At 49.4% G+C, this 20,589-nt stretch overlaps 7 protein-coding genes across 7 annotated transcripts; 5 read left to right on the top strand and 2 right to left on the bottom strand.

The window, feature by feature from the left end:
- The first annotated feature begins 506 nt into the window (after positions 1-506).
- On the top strand, positions 507-7,053 carry DEU56DRAFT_808815 (glycosyltransferase family 24 protein). Its single transcript, XM_041353444.1, has 27 exons — positions 507-722; positions 783-1,540; positions 1,590-1,872; positions 1,971-2,364; positions 2,435-2,630; positions 2,687-2,763; positions 2,818-3,105; positions 3,195-3,417; positions 3,479-3,573; positions 3,621-3,926; positions 3,982-4,121; positions 4,180-4,320; positions 4,383-4,482; positions 4,535-4,600; positions 4,650-4,711; positions 4,761-5,357; positions 5,412-5,523; positions 5,582-5,677; positions 5,729-6,072; positions 6,125-6,161; positions 6,208-6,219; positions 6,273-6,339; positions 6,387-6,421; positions 6,469-6,495; positions 6,554-6,566; positions 6,624-6,682; positions 6,739-7,053. Exons 1-27 carry the CDS (start codon positions 604-606, stop codon positions 6,967-6,969), a joined length of 4,878 nt encoding a protein of 1,625 aa, XP_041207557.1. The 5' UTR covers positions 507-603; the 3' UTR covers positions 6,970-7,053.
- A 1,735-nt stretch (positions 7,054-8,788) lies between these two features.
- DEU56DRAFT_738384 (uncharacterized protein) lies at positions 8,789-10,132 on the top strand (the record flags this gene model as incomplete). The annotated part of the gene is made up of 2 exons (XM_041348655.1): positions 8,789-9,161; positions 9,291-10,132. The coding sequence occupies 2 exons, from the start codon at positions 8,789-8,791 to the stop codon at positions 10,130-10,132; spliced, it is 1,215 nt and encodes a 404-aa protein (XP_041207556.1).
- A 1,719-nt stretch (positions 10,133-11,851) lies between these two features.
- DEU56DRAFT_913599 (homoserine dehydrogenase-domain-containing protein) lies at positions 11,852-13,125 on the top strand (the record flags this gene model as incomplete). Its single annotated transcript, XM_041357542.1, has 4 exons — positions 11,852-12,346; positions 12,402-12,527; positions 12,583-12,902; positions 12,954-13,125. The coding sequence occupies 4 exons, from the start codon at positions 11,852-11,854 to the stop codon at positions 13,123-13,125; spliced, it is 1,113 nt and encodes a 370-aa protein (XP_041207555.1).
- Positions 13,126-13,153: 28 nt separating this feature from the next.
- On the bottom strand, positions 13,154-14,092 carry DEU56DRAFT_808799 (uncharacterized protein). The gene is made up of 2 exons (XM_041353443.1): positions 13,852-14,092; positions 13,154-13,791 (listed from the first exon to the last, which is right to left on the bottom strand). Exons 1-2 carry the CDS (start codon positions 13,986-13,988, stop codon positions 13,218-13,220), a joined length of 711 nt encoding a protein of 236 aa, XP_041207554.1. The 5' UTR covers positions 13,989-14,092; the 3' UTR covers positions 13,154-13,217.
- A 67-nt stretch (positions 14,093-14,159) lies between these two features.
- On the top strand, positions 14,160-16,294 carry DEU56DRAFT_808797 (uncharacterized protein). The gene is made up of 2 exons (XM_041353442.1): positions 14,160-14,639; positions 14,696-16,294. The coding sequence occupies exons 1-2, from the start codon at positions 14,292-14,294 to the stop codon at positions 16,109-16,111; spliced, it is 1,764 nt and encodes a 587-aa protein (XP_041207553.1). The 5' UTR covers positions 14,160-14,291; the 3' UTR covers positions 16,112-16,294.
- A 669-nt stretch (positions 16,295-16,963) lies between these two features.
- Positions 16,964-18,414, bottom strand: DEU56DRAFT_808792 (DNA-directed RNA polymerase III, subunit Rpc31). The gene is made up of 7 exons (XM_041353441.1): positions 18,218-18,414; positions 18,034-18,163; positions 17,843-17,977; positions 17,730-17,794; positions 17,503-17,674; positions 17,358-17,446; positions 16,964-17,309 (listed from the first exon to the last, which is right to left on the bottom strand). The coding sequence occupies exons 1-6, from the start codon at positions 18,368-18,370 to the stop codon at positions 17,433-17,435; spliced, it is 669 nt and encodes a 222-aa protein (XP_041207552.1). The 5' UTR covers positions 18,371-18,414; the 3' UTR covers positions 16,964-17,309; positions 17,358-17,432.
- Positions 18,415-18,523: 109 nt separating this feature from the next.
- Positions 18,524-20,507, top strand: DEU56DRAFT_808788 (uncharacterized protein). Its single transcript, XM_041353440.1, has 6 exons — positions 18,524-18,644; positions 18,702-18,920; positions 18,973-19,126; positions 19,699-19,819; positions 19,866-19,962; positions 20,013-20,507. Exons 1-6 carry the CDS (start codon positions 18,624-18,626, stop codon positions 20,052-20,054), a joined length of 654 nt encoding a protein of 217 aa, XP_041207551.1. The 5' UTR covers positions 18,524-18,623; the 3' UTR covers positions 20,055-20,507.
- Positions 20,508-20,589: the final 82 nt, after the last annotated feature.

The raw sequence follows: 20,589 nt of genomic DNA, 5'->3' as shown, positions 1-20,589 counted from the left end.
GATAATACAAGGAGCGCACCGGGACTTCATGACAAGCTCCAAGGCCCTTCAATCATTGGGTTAACGATCAGTACGACATGGTGTGGCTTGCAGTTCTGAACGCTGAGAAAACGTTAAATTGCCGCTTATGCGCTCATCGTGGCAATCTTTCAATGAAAATCGTAATCAAAAGACAATCGAGGGCACTACCTGCAAAAAACTGTAATGATCATGTTGATCGTCGTGAGAACGACAAACCTTGAGTTGAGCTTCGTAGCACGGGGGACCTGGGGGACAGCATATTCTTCGTCGCATGGGCCCACAGCCATAGTAACCTATAGTAACGCGAGTCACCCGGAGACACCTTGAACCTAGAGTACCGGATGACTTCGTAAGGAGGCGCCCCAAAGGCACCCGCTGAAGCGCTGACAAGCCGCGGACCTGTTAATACTGGAGATCGATCGACAATATTTACAGACGACGCACAAATATTAGAAAATAAATACACACAGTATTCACGTGATTTGGCGACGTGTCTAGTAGGACCTTGCGGTTTAATCTGAGCAGCACACTTGATTTGGTCTACTGACTACGTAGGCTTGTAGGTCCTAGGAGTCAGCAATAATGCGTTCTAGCGCACTTATTGTCCTTGGATGCGGGCTACTTGCTTCCAGCGCGTCGCCCCCGGTCAGCGTGTCTTTGCGTTCCTCTTTCAGTGCTGCAGATCCATTACTTGAGGCGCTGTAAGTTCGAATCATGTACTTGGCCCTCTCGTGCAGCTAATATCATATGTAACTTACCAGAGAAACCCTGGCCCTTACCTCTCCAGAGCACCTGTTTTCACTCCTCAATCATTTCCCCCTCCCACTGAAACCCGCAACGCCGGAAGAATCGCACAACGCCATCTTAGACCTCGCAAAAAATTACCTTCTGCCTCCGGAGACAGCTGCTGTGAATGTTGGGCTAGCTTTACATGCCGCAAGTCCAAAGCTTGCTGCACAGCACATACACGAAAGTGGAAGGGAAGGATGCGAGGATTGGATAGATTGGTATGGAAGTGTTGCATGCAATGCAGAAGAATTCAAGCGCCTGGTCGAGATTTCAGCTGCAGCCTCGGATTCCGAGTCCCAACCAAAAGTGAAGCGCCTCCAAACAGATCATATTCTCCCTCTTCAGCCATCACTCAACGCCCCCAGATGGACAGCAATACACTACGCTGATCTTATGTCACCTGAATTCAATTCACTACACGGCGCACTACTCTCTTTGAGTCTTGACGTGGAGTATGTGTTACGCTGGGCTCGGCCTATCATTGCATCAGATGGCCCGTATTTGTCCGGGTACGGCGTTGCACTGGACTTGAAGAAGATGGATTACCTCGCTGTGGATGACCGGAAGCGAGCTTCCTCTACCTCTCGTGACGATTCCTCTGGCGATGAGGATAAGGAAGGGAATGAAAAGGACGTTCTGAGCTGTATTTTCGAGGCCATGTCATACATTGATACTGAAACGGAGAAGAATGCTGGCACAAATAACCCCTTGAGCAAAGAAGAGATTCAAGGTAATTTGGCATTTATTATGTCACCCAGTGCTCATCCCGCATGACGCAGACCTTGGCCTCAAAGCAGCATCTTTTCTCTCTCTCCTTTCTGAACCCGCTTCCTTCCCCCCAATTATCTCTTCATGCTTATTGGAAAATTCGCTCGCCCCGCTGAGTGTGTTGCACACGCTGTCTACGAATTTCCCTCACTATGCTGCTCCACTTGCGCGCAAAGTCCGTGTGCCGGACACAGTACGAGACGAGGTGCAAGATAACTGGGGGAAGGCGATGATGGGTGTGAACATGGTATGGGTCAATGGGAGGGTGCTGGAGGGTGAAGCTGGGATATTTGGGTGCGTTTTCTGTCTTTACCTTTCTTTCGATCATCTGTACTTTCCTTCAGTGTCTTGTGTTATGTCCGGAAGTTTGTTCAGTTCTGATTCAAGTTCAGGCTCCTGCGTACCTTTGCGCGCGAACGCGCTCTTATTCGCTCACTCGTCAAGCTTGGTCTGTCGAGGTCGCAGGCCATAGAGTTTGTCGTGCACCCAGTGCATTCGGGCCCGTTCGACTCACCTCCGTCGACACTGAAAGTCAAGAAAGGCACACCGTTGGGTTCAGAGAAGCGTTTTGTTCAAGAAGTTCTGCGCACGGATACCGAGAGCAATGCTGAAGCAGCGACTTTGAATGAAGGACAGAGGACATATAATATTCCTCCGAAGTGGAACGACCTCCTAGATGGCTTTGTTGACTCTTCAGATAGGTTAGAGGGCGGCGGCGTCATATTATCGTGGAATGATATTGAGGAGGACACGAAATACTCTGACTGGGGGACGGACTTGACGCAGGTGGGTATATGCACTCATTATGGCTTTGATTGTGACACGCTAACTTGTTTGGTGCGCGTTACATATTTAGCTCCTCCGTACGCATCCCACTCAACTTTTCAGTCCTTATTTGCGTTTGCGGGTCAACATCATTAATGTCGTCCTCGCTCTTGACTTTTCGCAGCCTCGGTTCTTTTCCCTCATTGCAAGTCAAGTGGATGGCATCGTTGCCCGCGGCTTCCCTGTTAGGTGGGGTTTTGTTCCAGTTTCTGCCGACGATGGAGACGGTGCGTGAGGAGACTATTTTTCCTCGACAATAATCCTTATCGTTGTGCGCGGATAGGCCTGAAGATGGCCAGAATTATATACTACGTCGCACAGAAATTCAATCGTCCAGAAGTGGCTTCGTTTTTCCGCTCTGTATGCCCTTCGCTTTGCCCTCATTCTACATTACTTGATTATTCTCTCCCATAGTTATCCACTGCGCACACCCAGCAGCAATTCCCTACTCTGTCTTGGAGTATTGTCCATGCAACTTTCAACGCTCTTGGGACAGCGGATAACTTTGCAGACATAGCTAGCGGGAAGGTCTCTAGCGTTGAAGAAGCTCTTGAGAGCGCAAGGCGGTGGATGAGAAGGCTTGGTGTGAGCGGCAAGGATGGGGAAGGGTTTATCAATGGAAAGTGGTATGAAGTAGGGGATAATTTCTTACGAGACTTGCAGAATGAGGCAGTTGGGCAGATGCAGTTACTACAGGAATTGGTAAGCATTTTAATTCTCTGTATATTCCCTCATCTGTTTCTTCGTCCTGTTGTCTTATTAACTGCCTCGTTTACCTCCCTACGCCATAGGTCTACCTCAGAGAACTAACCGACGTTTCTGTGCCACTCATATCAACGTTCTTTTATGACCTCCCCACGACACTCTCGAGGCGGAATCCGTACATTTTCAGCAAGGCAGCTTCTTCAGTGCATGCTCCTTCGTCGAGTACTGGGAACCTTAAAATGTTTGATCTTGGCGATTTGAGTAAGCGCACGGGATGGGACCCGCTCACATGCGCATGGGTGACATCGGGTGGATATTGACATATTACCTGTCCGGTTTGGGCGATGCTAATTCTGTTTCCCACTGTCAGATGCCGAAAGGACGCCTGTGAGCATGATTGTCATCGCTAATTTGGATTCGGCAGAGGGGCAAGCACTGGTTCGGGAGGCTGTGGCATTCGTTTCTGTAAGTAACCTGTGTCTCTGCGCGCTTTCCTGCTAATACGCACGTAGAGAAAGGAATCGCAATCACGCGTCACATTCCTGCACAATCCCGTTACCGGCTCAGCTGGCTGTAATCTGTCATCCTTCTTTGCGATTGTTGGGTTAACAAGCGACCTTGGGGAGCTCTCTCCAGATGTGTTGAAACGAGCGCTCGATGATTTGGAAACGCAAGATGCTGTACAGGCCCCCATTACCGAAATGATACGGCGCCAATTTGATTCGCCAGTGCACACAGCATTTCTGACTACAAGTCGCCTTCTCGCGCGTGAGGCGGGCCTTCGGCCTGGAGAACAAGGCATCATTGTTAATGGCCGAGTACGCTGCTCATTATAGTTTCAGTCCCACGTGGAAACTGAAAATTCATGCATAGCTCATCGGTCCCATTTCTTCTGCGTCAGAGTTCGTGTCTGAAGACTTTGCGACGTTGGAGACGTATGAAATGAAGAAACGAATCAGACGTGTGGCACAAGCTATTGAGGATGTTCTTGCCGACGACACAGAGCTTGATGCGTGAGCGGCCTTGATCTATGCTGCTTCCGGGTTCTGATATTGGATTTTGTATCCACAGGGTTGCATATGCAAATCTCGTATCGGTGGCGTCATCGATTATCTACGCAGATCAACAGCCAGATCCGAGTGAAGCTGGATTGTTTGACAGCGCACCGAGACCTAGGACCAGCAACTATAGACTCTTATCGGGCAACTCCACGTATGTGTTTCCTCACCTGCATGCAGCGTTGAAGTGATATTGAACGAATTATCCGATTGCAGAAAATTCGAATTCGGTGATCGAGAGAATCCACTGACACACCTTGTACTGCTCCTTGATCCCCTGAGTGAAGGAGCACAAAAGTGGATCACAATCTTAGAGGCGAGTCATAATCAAGACCGTAAAATCGTCGAATTGATGTAGGTGACTATAGAAACACGAGGAGCTCTTCCCAGAGGTGTACTTTGAACTGTACCTCAATCCAGCTCTACATTCCGAAGTCTGCAAAACCCATTCGTACTGCTTGGCCAAACTAATCGGATTCACAGATCCCGCTCAAGCGATTTTATCGGTACAGCGTTGAGCCTCACGTACAATATGACGGCAAAGGGTGGGTGGGTCTGTTTGTCTGCTCGTGATAGCACTGAAGAGCAGCCCAGTAACGAGATTCCGGCGCAAGTAACCTTCAATGGCCTGTCCGTAGACCCGATATATACCCTTGGCATGGATGTTCCCTCCTCGTGGCTCGTTCGCCCACGAGAGGCTCTCTACGACCTCGACAACGTTCAGCCAAGCACACTTCCACCTGACGGTCTCCATGCTCTATTCTCGCTCGACTACCTTGTCGTAGAAGGGCATGCACGGGAGCCGAAGTCCAACAGCCCTCCTCGAGGCGTACAGCTCCAACTTACCACTTCATCTCCATCTACCAATCATACTCCGTCCGTAGTCGATGACACTCAGGTTGTCGCGAATCTTGGCTACCTGCAGTTCAAAGCTCGTCCAGGCACATTTAAACTTGATATTCGCGAAGGAGGAGGCCGTGAGGTGTATGAGATGGCCAGCGTGGGGAGTGAGGGGTGGAATAGTCCTTCTGTGGAAGATTCTGGAGAGGAGTTCACCGTGATGAGCTTTGAAGGGCTGACCCTTTACCCCAGGCTGTCGCGGAAGCCGGGCATGGAGAAGGTGGATGTGCTAGCGGGGTTACAGCAACGCTCAGGCCATTCCCAAACCATCATAGGCGGTATTTTGTCAAAGTGGGTGTTCTTTCATTACCTATTGCTCTTGATGATCCTGAAGTTTTACTTCAGGGTTTCGTCTCTTTTCACATCGAAGAGCGAGAGCACGACTGAAGTCGCAGAGATGGGAGCCGCACAAGCGGACATCAACATCTTCACAGTTGCCTCTGGGCTGCTCTATGAGGTAGGCTCCCTTGCCCGTCTAAAAATGTTCGGTGCCTCCATTAACTCTCCCTTTCCAGCGTTTCGCATCCATCATGATTCTAAGTGTCCTGCGCAACACCAACAGCACTGTGAAGTTCTGGTTCATCGAAAATTTCCTATCGCCTTCTTTCTTGGTCAGTTGACCTGACGTATTGCTTGCAACATGCCTCATTGTCGTATTACAGGAATTCATACCACACATGGCCGAAGAATATGGCTTCCAGTATGAGCTCGTGACTTATAAATGGCCTTCTTGGCTCCGCGCCCAGAAGGAAAAACAACGCATCATTTGGGCATACAAAATTCTTTTCCTTGATGTTCTGTTTCCCATGGACCTCAATAAAGTCATCTTCGTCGACGCGGACCAAATCGTCCGTGCGGATCTGCAAGAACTGGTCGACCTCGACTTGCATGGTGCACCATATGGTTATACACCCATGGGCGATGACAACTATGAGATGGAAGGTTTCCGGTTCTGGAAAACTGGTTATTGGAAAGAGTTCTTGGGTGATCTTCCATATCACATCAGGTGAGTTCATGTGTGGATTGCACGCTTTGGAATCGATCTGATGCTTCCTCAGTGCCCTGTATGTCGTAGATCTCGTCCGTTTCCGCCAGGTACGTAGGCTACTTCTGATGACGATCCCTTACTAATGGATTTTAGATGGCCGCGGGAGTACGTTTGCTCTTCACCGCGTCCGAGGACTTTTAGTGACATGTTGGTTTCAGGACATACTCCGTGGACAATATCAGATGCTTTCGGCTGATCCAAACTCACTTGCTAACTTGGACCAAGGTGAGTTGTGCGAGTCTTCGAGAGGGTACTTGCTAACGTAAGCGAAGATCTGCCAAATAATATACAAAGAGACGTGCCGATAGTGAGTCGAAATAACTGTAAGTGACGCAGGTCATTGATGGCTACTAGTTCTCTCTTCATGAAGACTGGCTTTGGGTATGCAAACTTGAACTCTGGTGGTCTTTTAGGTTTACTGATGACGTGGCTGATGCAGTGTGAAACATGGTGTATGTTGTCAACCTCACTTTAGACCTCTCCCTTATCTATCTAAATGTTATATGCAGGCGGCGCAGATCGCCTTCATCGTGCCAAAACTATCGACTTGTGCCAGAACCCCCTTACGGTCAGCTCTCCTAGACCATATCAGTCATTCATCTGACGTATAATTGGTCTACACAGAAAGAACCAAAATTATCTCGTGCGAGGCGGATCCCTGAGTGGGAGGAATACGACAATGAGATTGCACAATTTGCGGGAAGACTGGCTACAGAAGGCAAGATTCATTCAAGTGTTGCTACCGCTCGTTCGGATGTTCTTGCGAGTGTTGGGTTGGCTCAGCCAGCGAACAACAATGACGTCGAGGGTGCTTCAGGGAGCGAGGACCTCCAGCATCCGCATGACGAATTGTAGATATTTGGGTAGACATCGATCATGGACAGTTTTGCCAATGGACTTTACCGTGTTACTAAGTTAAGACCGTTGATCAATTATGACAGGTCGTGAGTTCTCCGCTACTCAGCCGTTACGCCCGGGTATGTCTTGACCCGGCTAGGATCCAGAACCAATGCGTGCAGTTGATATGATATCAACGCGTATGGCCGTTTGTAAGTTGCATCTTCACCTTATCAGTAGGGGCCTAGTCTCCCCTAGCCAGACCATACAGAAGGAAGTTAGTAGCTTCTTGATATGATACGGCCCGCATTGCATGCACAAACGACAAATTGGTACAAAATATACTTCGCCCCTAAGCCAGGGATGCTCTCCACTTGTCGTATTTACGACTCACTCTAAACTTTCTTCATTACTGGCAAGAGATAACAAGGTAAACCAGGGTCGATGACGCTGTGGCGTCAGGCTCAAAGGAGATGGCATGATCCGGCTCGGTTAAACCTACTTCATGCCTAGTGTGGATGCGAACAATTTGCGTTCCCTCTTAGGACAAGGCGATCACTGCGAGCTATTACGATGACACCTTACAGGGGGACAGAATGCTGAGCTCTGATTGTTGTTAGTGATTCCGCACGCACCTACCGAGTAGAACGCCAAAGCGCATCTCCATGAATTTTCTCGACCTATGTGATCAGAAAAAGGGATGCTGTAAGACAGTACTCATTTTCACAGAGAAAGCATCTTATCGTCGAGTGGAGGCTGATACGAGCTGATAGAAAGGGCGGAAGATGTTGGGCGTAAGTAGGTGTTAAACATTGTAGGGGCAGGCGCAGTAGATAGGTGAGGGCATCGCAGCCTTTGAGCGTGTCGCCTCCGTTCATATGATGTGATGAAATCCGAGCGGTGGGGAAGTACTTACGCTACAGGCTCCACTCATATCAGCAGGTGATGCATGCAGATTTCATAATGAAGGAAGTAAGAATCTAGAAACACTTTTGGGAGACGGATCTGTACAACGAGGCGTCCAAGAAAGGCGAAAACGGCCCCGCACGGGAGACTTGAAAGGAAATGCCGGGTAAGGTGTGTCCGTGAAAGCGATCACGGCTGGCAGCACAGGCACACACTAGAATAGCGGCCGCTGAAGTAGGAAGGTATGATAAGAATGTGATGCAGGTACAGAGTGCACAGGAGGGTACAGCCTACAATGATGTTATTGTTCTTGGGGATAAATCCTCGAGTGAGCAACGTTGTGTTTGCGTCAATAGGCGCGTGAAACGCAATGATAGGGAAGCACGCACGGTAGGGGCGTGCAAGCAGTGATTGTAGTCTAGGAGATCAATGACAAGAGTCACCGTTCACCGCCTCTTCTCCTAGTGCTATAGGTTATTGTACTAGCCTACGAACAGACAATAGAGAGAGAAGCCGTTGAACTGAAGTTCTATTTGTTTTTTTTTGGCCGTGGAGAATGAGTGGAAGATTCCGAATAACGAGCAATACGCCACGGAGGCAAGCGCAGATACAGAGGATCTTCAGTGCAAAGAAGCTGGCCTAATTTGGAAATAAGGCACAAGACCCCAAAACCAGTACAAACAATGTCCAAATGCGGATTTATTCGGACTCAGATATCAAAAATGTCACAAAATACTATACATGGTAATGCGTTACTTACTGCGCGGTGTCGGAGAACAAAAAGAGCTCCATGTGTCATCCGCCGAAGATCAGTCATCCCACGATATCCTCGTTTTTTATTCCTCCCAAACTTTCACATCACCATCAACGTCGTCGTCGTCGTCCTCAACCTCTTCGTCGTCGCTCCGCTCGTCATTTCTCGCTTAACCAAATGCTTCTTGCTCACAAACCACATCCTCCGCCCTTCATGTCGCCTAACATCTCACATCGTCGTCATCCTTCGGCTCCTCCAGCAGTCGTAGTTCAAGCAACGAAAACACCTGGCTTGCTTTTCATCACCAAGCAGCCTTCACGACCTTCAACTCCCCGTATTCATCAACAGCTCCTTCAGAAACAACATCGGTCTCCAAAGCCGAAACAGAAACAGCTCGTCCCTCAGTCCCAGGGCCGTGCAACACAGCCTCCAATTTCAGAGTCATCTGATGAACCTACCAAAGTTTCTACGCAGAAAATTCACTCCGATGCTGTCGACTCCAAGCTCGCAGTTCATCCGGCTACACCATCGCCGGACAAGACTGCACGAGGTAGACAATACAGGGCACCTAAAGATAAGGGAACCACAAGGTGATCAGTGACACCCCATTGTATGCACTCAGCAACATTTCTGAGTACCGTTATTCTTTCGCTTAGAAGCTCTTCTTCGAATGCGCAAGCGCGACGCAACAATATTCGTCAACCTTCACCACCTATTCTCTCGCAGGCTGAGGGTACAACATCTTTGACGCAAACTTTTACCCATCGTAACAACAACCCTGCATCTAACTCTTTTGACCCCTTTGTTGTCAGTTCCGATTCTGATTCGGACAACTCCCCTCAAGCCATGACTTTGACGCCCAAGAATTCTTCTTCTCAGACACCTTCTCTGACCTCTCAGCCGACTGGAAAACTAGCTGCTCGTCGCCGTCGCCCTTTACCGCAGCAACTTACCTCCCCTACCCCCGCCACTCGGGCAGTTCCTGTACCAAGATCTAATACTCAAACCACCCGTCACAATATCTCCCGTTCGGCTCCCAGCCAATCTGCTGTGCCACTCCGTACCGCACGGCGCACTTCCGCCGTCTCCTCCGCAGATTTTCCAGTCTGTGATGACACCACTGATGTTGATGATCATTCTCCTCCATCAACACCCACCCGCGAGAGATCTGCCGGGACTTGGTCACAGCTTGCATTCGAGGGAGGTCCTCGCACAGCGCCACTCAATTTGAGCGCAGGATTTCCATTCGGTGGGCAGCTGAGCTGCAACACTCCGTCTCCATCCCGCAAACATTACAGGACGCCCAGTGACGGTGTATTCCACATGTCCTTTGACGAGGACATGTCATCCACTTCGGACGCTTCTGAAGAGCACAAGAAGTTGTTCGGTTTCATGCCCAGGAAGTCCGGGTCAGTTGGACCTAGCGTCACCCGTGCTGGCAAGGACAAGGCTGGGTTCTTCGCGAGTTCAGTGTTCCAAAATTCGCCGAGCCCCGACGAGTTACCTCCACCCGCTTTTTGAGTGGCACTTTCATTTCTATCACATTCATCAAGTGTAGAGGTGGGTGACTATTATCGTTATTGCGGTAAATCGTCAAATCGTTGAACAGCGATTTAGATTTTTCGTATTGGCAAACAGCCCCTAGACTAATATCACCTCACCACCCGACATAATCTCCCTTTCTTTCGCCGCGGAATTCCTCGAACGTATACTGAACCTAATACACTCTGATCGCGAAAAAGCCGACGTACATCCTGCTTCCGACGACGTGATCTTCCGTGGCGCAGTGTCTTATACCTCTTTTACCGATAACATTATCCTTTCGAAGTTTTCCATCCGGCATCATTTTCACAGTGGTCTTCTCTCTTGGGCTGTTGGCTCCCACGTTTCTATGGCATCACCTGTCTAATGGACTTGCCGCTCCACACTTGTCTTGCTTGTCATATAATCCGGTCTATTTCGGTCACGGTCACCCGCACAGGACACATTCGCGGCTTCTTGCCCCAGATGTATTACATCTGGGTCACCACTCAGCGACGACATTCATACCTCACTCGCTGGCGGTCTATTCTCTATCTATTCTTTCCACCCCTCAATGTGTCACTACCACGGCTCGATCCTCATCATCATGCTTTCGCAACATCGCATTGGCATTTTCTTATTATCTCGGTTGCCCGACGGTACTCGGGCTTGTATAAAAGGCGGCACAAGGCGCAGACTATCACTACATAAACAACAAAATCTTATCATCAAGCCTTGCGTTGTCCGCTGCGTATTGTGTATATGACGCCACGCCCCTCCCCCCTCCCAGCCGATCGTGCTTATTTATCTATCGGCCTCGCGTCCACGCGTGGGGTCCTAGTATATTCACCCTGAGCGTGTTCTTGGATCTTGGGACTCGTCTTGTGATATTTTCATCTTTTTCCTCTACTTTTTATCCACGACAATCTTCCTTTTCTCGTTAGTATCGTATACTTTCCCGGCACCCGTCTGTGTTTTTAGCCCGATTCCTTGGGTGCCCGGGTTATCTATTTCTTTTCAATTCCCATTCCCTATCCTGGTTCCTCTCCCGGCCGCCGTGCTTTTTCTCATTTTGGCGGCAGCTATATTCTTTTTTACAGATAACACAAAGGTGTATCAATATCGACCCGGCCCACACATTATTGGACTATCACGTCGCACCATAACTCTTCTCCACTTCTTTCTTCCAATGTGCTATAGTCACTTTTCATTTTCTCTGTTCATGATGCGACATGATTTTCCGGTGTATAATCCGTCTGGGTGTGGGTTGCTTTTCCCTGAGTTTCGTGACTCTTTTGACTCAAGCCTCGGTTGCAGTTCTATCATACGTTCCCACCCAGTCGCCATGCACAGGCGCGGATACACATACATATTTTGCTTCGTATGCCTTCCTTCCTCCTGCCCGCACGCGCCTGTGCATCTTTCATCCGCCGTTTAGAGCATACTTAAACTTTACACTCGTTATTACATCTACCAACCCGCACACTCCTTATCAATGTGATCTGCAATATAGACTTTATTGACCTTTTGGTACTGGGACGTAAACTGGTGGAAGTGCTATTGCTACAGCGTTGATACTTCTGCGTTACGCTCGAGTGAGTCATGCAATCACGCTGGTCAATTTTGGCAGGCAGAACCAGCAATCGATTTCGAGATCTTATCTTTCCAAGATACCTCCGTGATCGCACACGTATTTCCTACACCACTGACACACAGAACATGGATCCCGGAAAGCAACTGCATGTCGCTGTGGTAGGCGTCGGAGGCGTCGGGACCCAAGTCGTCGAACAGCTGATCGCAAATCCGAACTATGGCTTCCATCTTGTAGCGCTCACCTCCTCCAAGCGCATGCTCAAGTCTACAAAAGATGCCTGCATCAACCCCGTAGCATGGAGGGATGCGCTCGATTCCAGCGAAACGCCCGTCGACCTCTCCGTGGTGAAAAGCACGTTGCAGGAGCTCGTGAAGCAGGGCGAGAAGACTTTGTTCATCGATAATACATCCTCGCAGGACGTTGCGGAGTTGTATCCTGCGTTGTTGAGTGCGGGGATCAACGTGGTTACACCGAATAAGAAGGCGTTTTCGGGTGAAGTGGTGTTGTATCAGGGTATTGTCCAGGCGAGCAGGAGCGGGAGGTATTTGCATGAGTCGACGGTGGGCGCTGGGCTGCCTATCATCTCGACGCTGAGGGATTTGGTAGAGACGGGGGACAAAGTGGGTTTTTGGTTGGCTGGGGTACGATTGATGGAGGCTGACTGCGCGCGATCAGATCGTCAAGATCGAGGGCGTTTTCTCAGGAACCATGAGTTATATCTTCAACAACTATTCTTCCGTGGAGGGAAGCCACGAGAGTTTTTCCTCGATAGTTAAAGGAGCCCGAGCACAAGGATACACGGTATGGCTTACTTACTTCGCCTGGGTTTGTGTAGTTCTCAAATGCAAGTCATCAGGAACCTAACCCCGCAGACGATCTGAATGGCGCAGACGTCGCTCGGAAATTGACCATCCTAGCGCGTATCATTCCAGAGATGAAGGATGAGCAAGGAAATTTCCCGCTTTTGCATGGGTACCAATCGGTGGAGACCACTTCTTTAATCCAGGCTGCTCCTCCGAGCGCTGTTTCCAATGGGGACGAGTTTATGAGGTGGCTTCCCGAGCAAGACGCGCATTTTGCACAGATGCGTGAACAGGCTGCGAATGAGGGCAATGTCCTCCGCTACGTCGGCGTTGTTGACGTCAAAAACAAAGTCGTAAAGGCTGAATTGGCGAAGTAGGTCGACGATGAGTTCACAAGGATCCTTAGTTCTAATCAAATCTACAGATACCCAAAAACTCATCCGTTCGCAACCTCGTTGGGAGGATCTGACAATATCATCATGTTCCACACGGAACGCTACGGCAAAAGACCCCTCATTGTCCAAGGCGCTGGCGCTGGCAATGATGTAACGGCCATGGGAGTCGTGAGCGATGTTCTGAAGTTGATTAGGCCGTAGGATGAAATACAACTAACTGACTGTAACATAACTATCAACAGAATTGACGCTTTCAGCAGTGGAATGAGTAGTTTGTGAGCGAAAGATCGGAATCAAGGGTACTGCAAGATGAATTCCTTCATAGGCTGCTCCCAACTGCACAACGACAGGTTTGACCCCCCGCATGTTTCCAACATGGTCGGTCGCAGTTCCTTCATGATCTTCTTCAGGCCTTGCTGAATGCTGTGAGTGGTTCTTCCCTGTATCGCTGCGCGACTGCGCAATGGCATGATGCGCGACAGGTTCTCCATACGTTTCATCTGTCCTTTGTTGACGTCCGCTATAACCATCTGCTGTATCTGGTTGTACGGTTTACTCCCCGGTGCTGTGAAGCTGGTGAGCATGTCGGTTGTCTCGTTGTATACGATCTCGGTGAGGGTGGAGAAGAAGTGGACCATGGAGCCGGGCGTGCCGCAGACTTTGGGACAGTCGGGGTTTGGGCACCCGGGTGGGTTCACGCCGTTTGCGTCTTGACACTTTCCATGGAAGTAACCCGGGAATATGGCCTTCTCTAGGCTGTTGTAGGCAGTACTGTTGTAGGCTTTCAAGACTGGGGCGAAATACACGATAGAGTTCTCTCTACGGCTTGGAGCGGGGACGAGTTTCTCGCTGATCTGATCCGCCTGTGCGTGTCACCATGATAAGTTTGACTGCAGAACAATGATGAATTGAGATGCACTTTCCAAGTTCTGAAGGGCCGTGAGCAAGATGTTCTCATAGCGGTTTAGGTATTCGTTGGTGATATCGACTATGCAGTCGCCTTCGCATGCAGTTACGGCGACCGGCGCCAGGAGAAGGAAGAGGACGGGAAGAATAAGCTGCATGTTCAAAATAAAAGAGTGTGGTGAGCTTGCTCGGCGAGATGGGTGGTTCGTTAACGATGGTTCGTACTAACCCTTTTCTTGCATTTTAACTCGCGACGCGATCTCGTCACGTGAGTAAAATCAATGCTGATGTTAACAGTGCTAATGATTCTTAAATGAACTTCAACGGACAAGCGGCCGCCCTGGAGAAGTTTACGTTTACCTAAAATCTGTGCGGATTGACTCGGAAGCCTCCAACCTCATGGCATGTGACTGACCGGAGTCACCAGACGGTTGTCATTTTTGTCCTACGCTGCTGCGGGTATGGAGGCTCAGTCTTCCAGCGCACTGAGTGCAGAAAGTCCGAGTCAACGCGAAATCTACTCACATCAACAAGCCCATGATGGACAGTGGGACAGTGATGTTCCGACTTCGTTGTCTGCGCCTACTCGCTGTATGATGATATTTGACCTTCAGTGGAAGGTTTTCCAGCTGGTCCATGACACTTTCAATACGGTGTGCTCAAGAAATCAGACACTCCTTGCACTTGCTTTGACGTGCAAATCATTCACTAAACTTGCATTGGACCTTTTGTGGCAAGACCTACGTGGGCTTGCGCCGCTTGTCAGATGTCTCCCACAAAGCCTATGGAAACATGTTGAGGGAAAACTGGTACGTCAAACTCATTCTCAAAACTCAAGAGATAAACGACTCACTGCATTCTCCAGGAATTTCAAAGACCCATGACTTTCGATGACTGGCTTATTTTTTCCAAATACGCCCATCGTGTCCGTTCACTCAACAACACAACAATCTATGGGATGGATCCGCTAGATATCGAGATTTGGCGTACCCTCAGCTGCCCTCCCTTTTTCCTTCCCTTACTCCCGAACTTGATGTCTCTTATCTGGAGCGAGGCTGCCACCGAGAAATTTATATATATCCGGTTGTTCGTAACCCCAAAATTGAAGACACTCAATATCTCCAACCGTATCGCCTTTGGTCTAACCGAACAGTCCGTCTTGTTATCTATCCCAATGTTGTGCCCTGCTGTCTCAGATCTTAGCCTTTATCCACTCATGAAATCAGGAGACATGTCGTCCTCGCTGCAACGCTGGTCTCATCTATCATATGTGAGCATCGGAGAAGTTTCTGAGGCAGCCATACTACACCTGTCCAATTCGCCCTCGCTTCAATTTCTCAAATTCTACCTATCTTCAATGCCTATATCTGCGGATACACAGAAGCTCTTGCGCTACCCTGCATTCTGCGCATTACAAGAACTGCACATAAAGTGCGTCGCACTGGAGCTCGTGGACGCTTTCATGGAGACACTCTCCATCGCCCCAAAAGTACTATCAATTACCATCAATAATCAACCAGATACTCAACGGGCCCTGCCGATTTCAATCTCCCGTCTATCCAATGCCTGCGTGCACAGCTCACTACAACAAGTGCAACTCCACATCAATGACCGGTCTGATTCCTTTGATGCAATCGGAGCTGCACCTTTTCAACCGCTCTACGCTATGCGCAATCTTCGCAAGCTCGACTTCGAAGTGAACCTTCAGGTCCATTTGGATGAGGCTTCCCTTTTGCAGATGGCTATGGCCTGGCCACTCCTGGAAGAATTATACTTCAACAGAGATGAGAGTGACGATGTCACCCCGCATGCCTTCGTCTTGTTGTTGCAACATTGCCCATGTTTAGTCTCGGTTGGCATTGCCGTAGACTGGTCTACTATAGACGGACATGACATATCCCCCGACGTTCCTTACCAAGGATTTGCACACGAGGCGCTATCTCGAGCATTTTTCGGTGCTCCAAGAATTTATCATCCGGCAAGGATTGCTGCATTTATCTCAGCCATTGCACCCAACATGAAGTCAATTCAGGTATGGGACTTTGAATTCTCTGAGGACGATCCAGACTGCGACACATACACTGCAAGGTGGGATCTCGTCCAGGATTTGATCAAATCCTTCTCCACAGTCCGTGACCAGGGCAGGAGAATGGTGCTGAACGCAGGCGGAGAGGCTAATGGAAAAATACGAAGTCCATATGGCCACTGCGGGGTTATGCAGCCAGCGCAGGAGACAGAAAGTCGGGAAGCGGCTGTTGGTGGTAACGTTGGTTGGGATTGAGCGGCTTCCGAGGAATGCAGCGGAGAGGCCGATGTTTTGACCCAGTCTCGTCGAAGGACGACGAATAATTCAAAACGCAGACAATCGCGCATTGAATTCGCCTAGCCGTTTGCACTTGCTATATTTGTGTTCCTAATCGGAGTAGTACCTCAAGGAAGATTTGGGCGCAGCCATGCTGCCACTCACAATTTTACAGACTTTCCTGTGCATTAAGGGTATGTGTGTCGTATCGTAACCCCTGATAATATGCCATTTAGATCACAGTATATGCATTGAAACGATTGTACAATCGCGCATCCTTTCAGAAGATAGTCACTAGTACTTTTGCTTCCAACCCCACTGTGCTCATCGCCAGCCTCACGTCGCATGAGTTATTCGCTGTTGTAGTTCGGCATTTCGTTCGAAGCGTGCATGCGGTCTGATTGATAAATTTCTAGTTTGCTGATTCACTGGGATGCCGGCTTGATGTGAGCATCGTCGTTGTCTTTGGGAGTAGACCTCGTCGTGTATCCTAGGCAAGCACGCGGGGCCTTTCGGAGCAGGTATGGTCAGAATGTTCATTATGCAGCGCTTCGTTGTGGATCTTCCTTCATCATGAGAACAAAACTGACATTAAAGCTATCAGCTTTGGACTATTGATCGCAGTGTGGTGGCTGATTGAGCACAGTACCAGGAGGTTCTCAAGTAGAGTTTTAATTCCGCTGTCACCTCACCCGAGTTCTTCATATGTGGCAAAGTCGATATCAGGGGTCACATTCGGCAACAAAAGTTTATTACATGGAGCATCATGCGCTGGAAGTGAGAGATGATGCAGATGATACTTAGATAGCACAGAATGAAACTGAGCAGGGAGCAACATCTGATCGTTCGTTGACAGAATTCGCGCACACGAGAAGGTTCTACCAGTATTTTGCGCTGAGCTGGAGTGTATTCAGCAGTCATCCACCGATCCGCGTCTAGCGCACCAAGTCTATCTTCGCACTGCACATAGGCACCACTTTGAGGGTGGCCCGAAAACGAGAAATCCGGGTTGTATTGTAGACATGTGAATATTGTCGAGGCTAATACAACGCAGCGAAAGAAGAATTCGGATCATCCCTTGGGCCTTGATTCTATAAAAAGAGAGGATGCTGACTGTCGCACGGGTCCAAGGCAACATGTGCATTTTAGAGGGGGTGTCAAGCTGGCCCAGGCGGTGCTGTCGAAATATGACAGGGTTTTTAAAACGCCAATCATGCCTGCCCACCTGTCGCTTGTGGGGAGCAGTACGTCTCTGCACCACAGGTCCTTTCGTACTAAGGAGATGCACAGATGTATCCTCCTAGTCATAATCACCTGTCCATGATGTGAGATATCTAGAATACAGGAAAACGGTGTCCAAGGAGTCTTACCTCCGCCGCCGCCGTCATCTCCACCACCGCCGTCTCCAAGACCGTCCATATCATCTCCTTCGCCGTTATCGAAATAATTCTCCGCGTAATCATTGTCATATTCCTCATCGACGTCATAGTCGGAGTCTACTGGCTGTGATCCAGCGTCTGAGCGTTCATCGCCTGACTTCTCCTGAGGGGTTTGTTAATATTTCGAAAATGAACGTATATCTGAAGTCGTGACATACTTGGTCCTCAGCGTCCTCCGCTAAGTCATCAAGATTAAGGCGTTTTGAAGTGGTTTTCTTCTCAACTGTCGATGTTGTCAGTAACGGTATGAAGTGAGCATAAATATGTCAACCTTTGCGTTTTTTTTTGGGATTGAAATAACCCTCGAGTATCTCCGAGGGGAAAAAGGGCGCGTGGAGGTCCTTCCGCTTGAGCGTAGGTTGAGAAGCAGGACTCTGGCGATATTTATCAGAGTAACGCTCCAAGTCTGTAAAGCAAGAGTCATTAAGCTGCTGTTCATGGACTACTTACGATCATTCAAACCGTTTGACTTGGACGTTTCAACTACATAGTATGCCGATTTCCGTAAACGGGTAGCAAATCCTGTTTGCAGATCGCAGATTCGTTTCTCGTCTGCAGAGTAATCGGCGAGGACAGGCAGAGGATCCAATGGCTGTTATAAAAATGAGATTGCACAATATGATGTTACAAGATTAATGCACCGCACTGGGTACAACGCGTCTCCTTCCCTGGACATAGCTTGTATGTCTGCAAAGGTGAGACCCATAGGAGGCATGCTTCCTGCACCGAAGCCACCACCACCGCCTCCTCTAAAGCCACCCCTTCCACCGCCTCGTCCACCGCCGCGTCCTCTGGACATATTTTCGAAACCTTATTACAAGCGATGATCTCCTTGATCAGAAAGAGACAGGTAAGCACGGCCACAGGCAAACATCACGCTGAGTTGAGAAAGTTTAAACTCCGAAGGCTTATATCAACGACTTGCTGTGTTAGGGTCCTCTCGCGTCGCCCCTTTGCCACCACCACCAACCCTCCTACTTTGTTGTCAAGGCTCTCAAACAGCAGTAATTTCACCGGTCAATAATTCACGCGTTCTTTACAAACTTGAAATAATGGACAAATCGCTCGAGGAGGTTGGTGTTGAGTTGCAAAAATTTTCCGCCACGCGTCATACGAACCATAATGTCTAGGTCATTGCCTCTCGCCCCAGGAGCACCCGCCGTGGTGGTGCTGGTCGTCGCGGAGGTGCAGGAGCCAAAGCTCAACTTCTCGGAACCGCTGGTGCCAATCCTGCCACCCGCGCCGCCACTGCCGGCGCTATCAAAGCCACAGCCACCACCGGTGGGCAGCCTGCCGATAAAATTATTGTTTCCAACCTACCAACGGACGTGAATGAAGTACAAATCAAGGTTCGTAGTTTTTCTATCGACGACCTTGAAGATTTTCTAACCATGAATGTAGGAGCTCTTCTCCACTACTGTTGGAGCCCTGCGCGATGTCACTTTGCACTATGACAGCGCTGGACGATCAAAAGGAGTCGCAGCGGTTCATTTCCAACGGAAGGGTGATGGTACACTGGCCTACCAGCAATATAACAACCGATTGATCGATGGGAGTTAGTATCGCCTGCTTTATTATGTCCTTCCTTTGTCTCCCGCAAGAGCCCTTCATCCGTTACGGAGATCCGTTGTCGCTGGTTCTCTGTTTGGCCCTGCCAAACCGACGTGCATGCATGGCAGAAACGCCTATATGCGGGTTCTCAAGACTCTTTTGGTGGCAGAGTCTTGTCCCCGCAGCCTCTACACTCTTGAGGTGCGTACCAGGTTGCGAGCTGGTTTGAAGGCTTGTCGCCCTTCGAGCTTGCAATTCTGGTGCCGTCGCATTGCACGTCATTCCTCATGGTTCGTCTCGGGATTGAGTTCCAGGCCGGTGCAAGCATTATGGAGTGACAGGCGGGGAGGTACTCCAAATCTTCATCCCTTGACCAATCAGGGCGGCCATTCGCGCGCAAGCCTCAGCTATTGCGACATATTGGAGGAGGACAGAGTCGACAATGTTCTTGGTAACGGTTTGGACAGTGGCATGCTCCCCGTATCCGTCCCCTTTTGCCTGCTTCCTTGCTGAAAGCACAGCCGACTAATGAATTGTCTATCTCTTTTCCAAATCGTACCCGCACGTCAACTACAGAACGCCCGATGAAGATCGAAATCGTAGTCGACCCCGCACGTCCAGCCCCGCCCGCTTCGCTCGTGTCGCGCGTTGCTCCTGCCTCTTCCACTGCTGCCGCTCCAGACGCCAGGGGTGCCAGGTGCGTACAGCAAGGTTGCTGATTCCGTTGTCTTACCGATTCATAGGCCTGCTGCACGTGGTGCTCGCCGTGGAAGGGGTCGTGGAAGGAAGGGGAATGAAAGACCTCAGAAGAGCGTTGCCGACCTTGATGCAGAGATGGAGGTTTGTCCTTAAACCTCGTCTCTGGTGCATCGTGTTCATAGATTTCTCAGGATTACACTGCGAGCAATATCGTTGCTCCCGCTGCTGCTTAAGAGTAGCTCGTACTATGTGTATCTGCTAATGCTGACCGCCTGTTGTTTTCCCCTTTGATACCGTTCCGATTTATTCTTAGTAGACCCCTCCTGTATTCTACACGCTTGCTTCCTGGGACTCGAATTTCTATTGAATTATGAGTCTGGCTCGCCTGTCGAGGCCTCGCGATGTTCATCTCGCCCATTGAGTGGTCGATGAGTACTATTCTGTTTCTTTGCTGATGCTATGTACGCGTGCCAGATGATGTAGCCTGCTAGAATGTTTCAGTACATGTCCGCTGTAGCTGGGCGAAGTTTCGCTCTGTTCACTTCCTGCAACTCATTTTTTTTCCTCCACGATATCGAGTTCATCGACCCTTGTACCTACAGACTTCTGTATACCTGCCCACCACTCCCTTGAATTTTCGCACTGCAGTCCACACTCTGTACTAGTTTCCTTTGTGTAATCAGGCATTCATAATTTCATATCGCATGTTATGTCAATTCATGTTCCATTTTATTTATTTGACTCATTGCTACTCCATCTGGTATGGTC

This window comes from Suillus clintonianus (genome assembly GCF_016758775.1).
Source record: "Suillus clintonianus strain FC179 chromosome Unknown DEU56scaffold_44, whole genome shotgun sequence".
Classification (NCBI taxonomy): Eukaryota; Fungi; Basidiomycota; class Agaricomycetes; order Boletales; family Suillaceae; genus Suillus; species Suillus clintonianus.
Note: the sequence above shows the minus strand (reverse complement) of the source record. Positions and strands in the feature narration are given on the sequence as shown.